The 9915-nt window shown below is 45.2% G+C and overlaps 1 protein-coding gene across 1 annotated transcript; it reads left to right on the top strand.

Annotated features, from left to right (window-relative positions):
• The first annotated feature begins 4798 nt into the window (after window positions 1-4798).
• LOC123159583 (uncharacterized) lies at window positions 4799-8680 on the top strand. The gene is made up of 3 exons (XM_044577405.1): window positions 4799-5427; window positions 5588-5808; window positions 7664-8680. The coding sequence occupies exons 1-3, from the start codon at window positions 4962-4964 to the stop codon at window positions 8330-8332; spliced, it is 1356 nt and encodes a 451-aa protein (XP_044433340.1). The 5' UTR covers window positions 4799-4961; the 3' UTR covers window positions 8333-8680.
• Window positions 8681-9915: the final 1235 nt, after the last annotated feature.

The following is a 9915-nucleotide window of genomic DNA, read 5'->3' as shown; positions in this document are numbered from 1 at the left end:
CCATATTTGGCAACCCACTCTTGATTGGGGTAAACCTCATACAAGTTTTCACCATGTGGTCGCACATTGTACCTTGTAGTCAACTGAAACTCATCACGAAACTTCTCGTACAAGTCCCTAGTATACGATCTGTACGCCTGCTTCTCTATTGGGTAAGACGACCACATTTCAGTCTGTAAATGTGCTGTCCTGTAGTCTTTTGAACCCTCCCGGACTAGTATGTGTGTTTGGATTTTCTGATATTGCTTCACAAAGTTCAAAATGGACTTGTGTGGGTTCACATATCGCTTAAGGACAACATTGAACCCCTCGCTGCGTTGAGTTGACTGCAAGAAAGGGAAGAATTGGTGCTTGAAGTAGCAGGGTACCATGTCTCTCTGTACTTGTACAGATTCTCGAAGTGAGAGTCAGTCATAGCCTCATACTTCATCATCAGCTCACTCCACCCTGCCTCAAATTCTTCCGGCGTCAAGCTAAAGTCAACACAGGTGTTGAAATCTTTGGATAAGCTAGGGTTTCGCCCCAGCAATGCTCCAAGCTTTTCTTGTGCCTTTTTCATAATATGCCAGCGGCAACAGCGGTGCACACTTATAGGAAAGATCTTTTTAATTGACTGTGCCATTGCGATGTCTTGGTCGGTTATGATGTTGGTGGGCACTACATTATGCATTGCCTCAAGGAAGGTTTCGAATAGCCAATCAAAGCTTGACGCCAACTCTTGCCTAACAAAGCCACAGCCCAACATGAATGACTGCCCATGCCTGTTAATCCCAATGAATGGTGCAAAGGGCATGTTGTACATGTTAGTCATATATGTTGTGTCAAAGGAGATACAATCATGATAAGATTCCACGTACGCCTTCCTTGTTGCACCATCGACCCAGAAAATATTCTCAACCCTGTCTTCCTCATCATATTTTATCTTGTAAAAAAAATCTGGATCCTCTCTCTGCTGATCTTTAAAGTAAGCAACTGTCTCTATCATATCCCCTTCTTTTGTATCATCCTTGTTCAAGAGCGTCTTGAGGTTTGTAATGTGTTTTGTGCTATAAGGTACAATGAGTTATGTCCCATAGAAATCTGACATGATGTGCATCATACGACCTGTTGACATGAAAGTCACAATGGTGGTCAATCCTTTATCCGCACAAAAACAGCGCCAAAAATAGCTTCTTTTTTTGTTTTCAGCAAGGCAACTCAAATGCAAAGCTTGGGCAATTCATGAAGCTATACAAGCAACTACAACCATACGCCTCAGGCAACACATGAGCAAAATACACAAAACAAACCAGGGGGGTAACTATGCTTTAGTGAGCAAGTTTAGGTTCAACACCAAATTTATTTTATAAAAAAAGTAGGCAAGTAGGAACTTTTGCATTGAGCAAGAAATATGTAAATATTAGGCAAGTCCAGCATCCAGAAACAAATTAGGCATTTTATCTCTTTTTGTACTGTTATAAGCAATTTAGTGTCACTATAAAGCAACTAAGGCATATGTTTGAAGCAAATTAGTGACATGTGTTCAAGCAAAATCAAGTAACTTGTTGATGGGCTAAGAAACACACAACCAGTAGGCATGTCCAAGTTCTTAAAGTTGGAAGATAGGGGGGAGGTGGGTGTGGTTCAAAACCTGTAGTCAAATTGCAGTTATGAAGGTGAGTAAGGAAGGCCCTTTCTTCTGGCGGTATCCCTTGGTGTGATCGCAAATACTTAGTCAAACATGGTTTGTCAATCAACAGATGATTGTGCTCGCTAACAAAGTAGATCACCTCCCATCTGCCATCTATTACCTTCACAATCATCTTAGCTTTGCAACCAGTTTATACAATTTTATCTCTTTTTCGTTTCTTGCTGCTCTTTTTGCCCTTACTATCATCATCAAGAAAGACAATAGCCTCATCTTCATTATCATCTTTTGCTTGTTCAACAATGTCATCTAGCATGGGAATCTTTTCTGCCCCTCCGTCATCAACACCAGGCTTTCGAAACTTGTTGCAAACAAACTGTTGTTTTATCAACTCCCCAGTTTTCATATCCTTCCTTGAACTATTCATTTTGATTGAAAACCCCATCTGCAAGGAATATGCATTGTAATGCACCTTGGCATCTTCCAAAATGTCGAACCTCATACCCACGTAAGGCTCCTTGGGCTGTGACCAAGCTTCATCATCATTTTCAGCACCCAAACCATTACCAACAGTGCCACCGGTATCACCTGCAGCACCTGTGCCATCAAGGGTATGAGCATCACTCCCAGCTGCTACAGCTGTAGGTACTTGTGTACTGCCCGGAGCACGCCCCCATGACTTGATTGCCGATCTCTCTCCATTGCTTCTGTAGCAGCACCATCCACTCTTTGTATGATAGGGGGATTAGGTGATTCCGCCACAAGTTCTGCATTTCCAGTAGCATGTTGTGTACAGTACAAAGGATCATCATTATTTTCAGCTGGTTCCTCATTTAGGTCAATCATCGCCAACCTGTGTTTATTTATTGAGAATATGGGAAAAAGTAAAGCAAGTCAGCAGAGGGATGGAAGCAAGTAGCACAGTAAATACAGGCAAGCCAATAGCACACCTACCCCAAGCACACAAAAATAGCTCAATCATGTTCAACCTGTGCATTTTTTGAACCAGAAAAATCAAATCAATTTTTATGTTGTTGAGGCAAGCTAGTACCACACTAAACTCAGGCAAGCAAACAACACAGCAACGCAAGCACACCAGATTCATAAGATAGCAATTGAACATAACCAGGCAATTCAAATTGCACTATCAGGCAAGTCAAACTATATATGTCAGGCAATATATTATATTTCAGGATATGTATGTTTTTTTTTGTATTAATGAATCATGTTTGTACATATAAACATAACATAAGCTATTTGTTTTTTGTGTTTTCATAATATATTTTCTTATTTTGTTTTTTCTTAAACGCATGTAACAGTTGATTTTTGGGGAAGCAAGCATACTGCCATAGAAGTGCTACTTTTGAAGTGTCTTCAGAATGGATTTCACTCCCAAATCAGAGAGATTAGAGCATGTTTAGTGTTAGGAAAAACTTAAGTTAGAATTATGGGCATGATTGCTCTTTTATATTCAGACTACTTCTGCTTTTCAGTACCTATGTTTGTGTGTTAGAAAGAACTTAAGTTGACATTTTTAGGTTTCATCTATTTACAGCAGCAAGTTTGTGTGTTTTTGGATATGCTCAGTATGTTTTGAACTGAGATAGTTACTGGTATATGGATTTTCTTTGTTGGCTTTTTCCTCCTTTTGCAGGATGAAATACTAATAATTTTGCCACTGTATCCTGGCAACTTTCCAGCTTTTCTTGGATCATGGTGAAGAATATGATACAACAAAGGTAAATTGTAATACGCAACTATCTCTTGTTTTTTAGTTGCAATTTTAGTTACATTTATTTTCTTCTAGTGTTTTTCACTATAGAAACCAAGGAAAAATGGAAACAAATGACCAAGAGGAATCTTTCTCTAGTTTTCTTCAAGAGTTTGACATCATTATGCTTTTTTGCTTAATCATATAATGCAAAGGGAAAGCCTTGTTTTCCCCTTCTTTTCCATAGTGATGTCAGTATTTCATTGTCTTATAAATTTCAACAGTGTTCATGTTTTGCCATGGCATAAGTTTTCAAAGTTTTGTGCATACATATACTTAGTTGCCTCATCATAGCACTGGTTTTGCCCAAACATAATGTCTTTTTTGCACTGTTATAAGCAATCAATAGAACCGGAACACGTCAGAAATAGATCATGATCAGTTGTTTCTCATCCTCTTAATAAGTACTGTTTTTGCTCAGTTGTTTTTCTTGCTTAAGGCATTATATTTTCCTAATATTTTTGTCCCCAGCATTTACTATCAGCACTTGCCTACAGATTTTATAAATGTGTTCATACGCAATAGATTTGTAAATAGATGTTGAAAACTGGGAAGAAATATCATGCTTAACATCAGACTGAATTTTGCCCAAATTAGGGGCTAAAACTTGCCTAAAACAGCAGACTAAACATGCTTAACATCACATCTTTCTTACACAATGTTTTGCATAACTGAAGCCTTTTAAAATTCGTGGGGAAAGAGGAGGGGGATCTGGAAGATGAGCTAAATCTAACCTTTTTGCCTTGCTTTTTTGCCTTTTTGCCAGGCAATCAGGAACAAGGCGCCTAGAGAAGAAACATCAATGGAGCCGCCATTGGAGGCCTCTGAAGCTTTTCTTTTGGATCTGAAAGTGGTGAGGAGAAGGGGCGTGCTGTCCTTTTTTGCTTGGGAGAGAAGAAGATGGGGTTGGAGAAAGGCAAAGACCCGCAGGGGTGGGGGAGGGATCGGGCGAATGGGGGACCAGGTGATTTGCTCGCTTCGATGGGTAGCTGCTGGAATCGGTAGCGGGGGGCCAGGTACTTTTCTATCCTGGTGAGGGGGGGACAGAAAATTGCTATATATAGGTGGCTGCCAGGAAACACTAGGGAGCACCGGTGCTCCCTAGACGCGTCCTTTGTAAATTTATGAGTGGCAACATTCCTAGAGCGACGGAGCAAAGACACATTGAATTCCACCAGCGATTTGAGCATCTCCTTGATCTCTTGCCCCCAACGCCCCACCGCGAGTTGAGCCAAAAACGGATCTTAAATCAAACATTTGGTTAAAAAATATACGAACCATCCGTGTTTGGGCCAGAAAAATGAACATGTTGTACATAGATATTTTTTATGGGTGTGTGTTGTGCGGTGCAGGTTAATCTGTACAAAGTGCAAGGTTGTCTCTGAAAAAAGGGCACAGCCTAACTTTCGACCAAATTCTGGCCCAGATCGAATTCGACTCGACTCGAAACGCACGCAACCCGTTCACTGGCTAGATCTAGGGTTTCATCTCCGCACCCTCTCTCGCCGATCGATTCATCTCCGCACCATCTCTCTCTCCGATCGATCCTGGCAAGCAGCTGTGATGGAGAAGGGCCTGGACACGGCGGCGACGAAGCGAGGATCCGAGGCCGAGGCGGAGGAGCCGGGGCGGAAGAAGGCGGCGGGGGCGACCAAGACGGCGAAGGTGGTGCCGTGGCTGATGGATTCGTTCGACCAGATGTTCGACGAGGTGAGGCTGAAGCATGCGGTGGCGAGGCTGAACAAGGCGAACCCCGGCGCGCCGCCGGTCGTGCCGGAGGAGCTCACCGAGGAGAGGCGGGCGGCGCTGCTGCAGGAAGATACGGAGTGGAGGAACAGCATGAAGGAGGAGGAGCTCGCGGCCGCGCGGAGATACGTGGCGGAGCAAGCCCGGGCGCCACCATCGCCGGAGGAACCCACCGACCCCAGCAAGGACAGGTGGCAGCTGGATTATGACCTTGGCCGCCAGGAATTGGAAATGAAACTGGCAAAATGGGAGGACTTCGAGGGCTTCGACTTCGAGCGCAACAGTAAGTGCGATTCAGTCATTTTCCTCCATGCATAGTAGATACATCCATACATACATACACAGATTTAATTAGGATCAGAACTGTGCAACAATTCTGTCGATTCGTGCATATGTTTCACTAGGATTGTCTGTAATCTTTAACTAAATTGACTTGTCTGCAGCGCTTATCCCTCCCATGTGTTTCACCGACAACCCAATGCCTGATGACACCGACCACAGGCTTACTGCGCAGATCTTTACCGTCAAGGTAGCGGGAATAGATGGGGATTTGCAGTGGCCTCTGGATGTGTTTGGTATGGTCGCTGTGCGCGACAAGCTGGATTACAGTCGCAATGTTATCTTCAACCGCACGAGGGACAACTGCCAAACCCTCACTCAACAGGTTCTTTTGTTTCGTCCTTGCTGCTGAGCATAGTGCAATGTTTTCTGTTAATTATCCTTTGCGCACCTACCTATCTTCTTTTTTACCCCATACATAGAGATCATGTTGTTGTTATGCCCATTGAGGCAACTCTGACCGGTTTAATTGAATCAGGTGCCTTTGTTAATGAGCTGTTAGAGGGTACCCCCTCTGTAAGGAAATATAAGAGCGTTCAGATCACTATTTTAGTTATCTAAATGCTCTTATATTTCTTTCTAGATGGAGTATATTGTATTATAGTACTTGACATGTGACTATCCAACTTTATTGCTTTTTGGCAAATACCATGCTTTTCAAGTGTAAAATTTCCATTTGTACTGCTTAGTCCAGAACAATATAGACAACTCAATCTGTTGTGAACCGAACAAACCTGAGGCAATTATGTAAAAGTGCTGGTCATATAGAAGTTCAACGTAAGAGCATCTACATGCGGACTTGGCAAAACCGACCCCTCAAACGCCCGAGGACGCGCCCGGGCGTGTTTGTGGACACTAACCGGTCAAGCCTCAAATTTCCCTTCTCACAATCGGACACCTCAATTAGCATACCTCAAATCCATACAAACTCATGCAACTACGTAAACGATGCATTACACACATTGTCCGACTACTACGTCACAACATGCCATTGGACTACCAAAATTTGGCATGTTCGGCTATGGCGGAGAAGATCATCCACGGCTGCCCTTGCCCTTCCCGGCTACGCGCCATTGCCGTCCTTCTCGCGGAAGTACCAGTCGAAGACGCAGTACGGATTTAGCCGGATCTGCTCGTTGCCGAAGCTGTCCGACCCGTCGCTGTCCACCCTCTCCTTCTTGGGTGGCAGTCCGGCCATGGCACGGACCACTCGATTCTGCTCTCGGGCGAGGCGTGCTCGTTCTTTTGCGGCCGCCCGTGCCGCTGTATCAGCCGCCTCTGCCGCCGCCATGCCGGTAGCGAGGCGGGCCTTGTCTGCCCTCATCCTCTCCTTCCCATGGCGGGCACACCAGTCCCGGTGGGACTCGCACTCCGCCGGACCGGTGATATGGAAGGGGAGATTTGAAGGCTCCCGTGACCGCGATGATCCAGCCCCGAAGGATCCGAGTGCCCGATGCACCGATGCTATGGAGTCGCGCCAGACAGATCCTGCCATTGGCCGGGCGCTGTCCTCCCGGGAGCGGCGGAGTGCAATGCGGACGGCCATTGCCTCCAACCCGCATGGGACGACACCCTAGTCAACGGATCCACACTGGTCGGAGTCAGATCCGCTGCCCGGCATGGCGGAGAAGGCCGGAGATCGCCGGACGAGAGCTTGGGTGGCAGAGTGGAGTGGAGGGGTGTGGAGTAGAGTGGCTAGGGTTTGGTTCAGGAGGGGATCGGGACGAATATATGTGGGGTTGGGTGGGCCAGCGTGGGCCGGATCTGACGTGGCAGACGCGCCTGGGCATCCGCCCCATATTTGGGCTGGATATGAGGGACCCTGAGGTGCCGGTCAGCCCGGGCGTTTGAGGTGGGTTTGGGGCACCCGGCTGTAGATGCTCTAAATGGTTAACTATGAGGATTAAATGAATATTAATTTCTACTCCCTCCGTCCCATAATGTAAGCCTTTTTTTAACACTAGTGTAGTGTTAAAAAATGTCTTACATTATGGAACGGAGGGAGGCTGTAGATGCCATATAATGAATCACCATGGAGACCACATCACATATTAGAATGCATGACAATCGATCTTACTTTCTATATCATAGTCTTCCATTTGCTAGTTTAGAACAAATCTGAACAAGATTATAGTCTATGCCATTTTGGGTGTCAACTTAACCAATTGTGTTGTATGCAGGATCCATATTTGGTACTGGTAGGTCCTACCCGTGCTGTGCTCTATAGTGGGTATGTGTACTTTGATGCCATGCTGAAAGTGAAGGGAAGGACAGAATTTGAGGACACTGATCTAAGCCTTGTATTTGAGCGCTTCTTATGCTGTGAAAAGCTCAATTTATGCGTAAGCTTTGGAGAGTGCATGCTCCGTTCCTGCGTGAGTAGCAGTCTCTACACCAGCAAGCTTAGTACATTGGAGTTAACATGTGGCCTCGTTGTGTCTTCTGTTGAGGCCACCATCGCCGCGCAGATCGTCAAGGGGTCATGGCCAGAAGGGTCCCGAGGCCAGCTTACTGCCTGTATCGGCAGTGTGGGTGACATGAATGTCATGCTGCTCGACTGTAGAGAAGAGAAGTCGCCTGTTATTGCTGCTGATGGCACAATTCAGCTCTCGCGCCGTGTTGTGTCTGTTGAGAGGTTTGGCCAACTGATAGTCCGTGGCGTGGTGAATCGAGGTGGTGGTGACCATGACAAGGTTCTGGCAGAGGGTAAGGCATCCTTTGCGCCTCTTGATGCAGGTCGAAGCCGTGGTACGCTTGATCTTAACGGCATGTGTAAGCTGGAAATCACTGTCGCCTGGTCTCTTATCCTGAAGTACCCACCGGTTGGTGGTCTACCTCCAACCAGTTGATCAAGGGAGGCTCTTTGGTGCTGGAGATTGCCTGACATAGCCTGACGTTGTCCTTTTATTTATGTCATCGAACATGTAACTAATTAATGATCTGTGGAGGCTGTTGCTTGCAATAGTTCATCTGAAATTGCCTGAGATTATGTTGTTATCTATTCTGTGTCATGGAACCTTTGTTCACCTGTGGAGTAAGTGTGTGTATGGCATTGTGAAGTGTTGCGTTGGCGTGGAAGTTGACTGTTTAATGACTCGCCCCCAAGTCATTGTTAAGTTTGTGTGAAAAGGTGTTGTGTTATACAAGTATAAATGATGACATTCTGGTTTATATGTACTACTAGTATAGTTGCAGTACCAAGTTCTTGCATTGTGTTGTGGCTTTCATACAAGCAAGTCATTTTATTTGAGAAAACGATCTGACTTTGTAGATGGTGATGGAGTTTTTCTTCTTCAGAGTAACACCAGTTGGGTGCAAGAGGCGTTGCAGCACAAACACAGTGGAGATAATGTTATTGTACCAAACAAACGCAGTTAAAAACATGCCACGTTCCGCGGTCTAGTCTAAATGTGGATTGCTGAACTACATCTCAACGCATACTTGCTTATTTATTTAACCCCAGGTGCATAAGCATATACACAATACAATGTGGTGTGGCATGGAAGTGGAACTAGACGATTTCATGCAGATTATTTATGGTTTCTACAGCTCTTGTGAAGATGCAATGAGGTTGTTGTGGAGTAGCTGCTTTCCAACAGGCAAAGGCAAGCAACCATGATCGAGGGAGGGAGCGCAAGATCAAGGCAAAGGCAGCATGGACAAACCTGATGAACGGAGTTCATTGGACTTGGCTGTGCAGTCGCTCCCTCCCGCGCATTATTGTCACTCAGGACGGTGCACATTCTCTAGTTGCTGGCTATGCAAAAGCGTGGCGACATAACATAGCCTAATTCTGGGAGGAAGGAGCGGTTTCATCAGTAAGTAGTGGTGCTGGTGCCATAGTATATACACAAAAACAGCCCTAATGCTAACAGGCAGACAGATTTTGGGTCGGTTAGCTAGCTTGCATTCAGTTTGATGCTGCTGTCTGAAGAGGAAGGGACTTGTCAAAAACATTAAAGCATTTTGATATCAAGAACAGGGGATGCCCAGGAGCCAATGTTTGCATGCAGTTTGGATCATCAGTGTATAAATGAAACAACATCCAGGCACCGTTACATATTAGCACACACGATCGCATATTTCAACCCATACAAACTCAAATAAAGCAACATTCGCTACAGAAAACACAAGATATATAGGAACTCCTCTCCACTGCCGAGGGAGATGCAGCGAAAACATGAAAAACTCGGAGCCCCAGACCGAGATTGTCGGAATCCCCAACCCCAGCAGGAGTGCGGTTCCCATGGAAAGAGCCTATATCTCGCTGTCAAACAGATGTCTTTGCTGGATGTTGGGGTAACATTTGCATCAGTTATACAAATCTCTCTCTAAAGTGCAAGGTTAGCCATGCGCAAAAGTAACAATACTACTCTTCCCCTCTCAACCCTCAGTCACATCCTCCACCACAGCTGCCATTATCTGGGCTTTC

This window comes from Triticum aestivum, chromosome 7B, assembly GCF_018294505.1.
Source record: "Triticum aestivum cultivar Chinese Spring chromosome 7B, IWGSC CS RefSeq v2.1, whole genome shotgun sequence".
Taxonomy (NCBI): domain Eukaryota; kingdom Viridiplantae; phylum Streptophyta; class Magnoliopsida; order Poales; family Poaceae; genus Triticum; species Triticum aestivum.
Note: the sequence above shows the minus strand (reverse complement) of the source record. Positions and strands in the feature narration are given on the sequence as shown.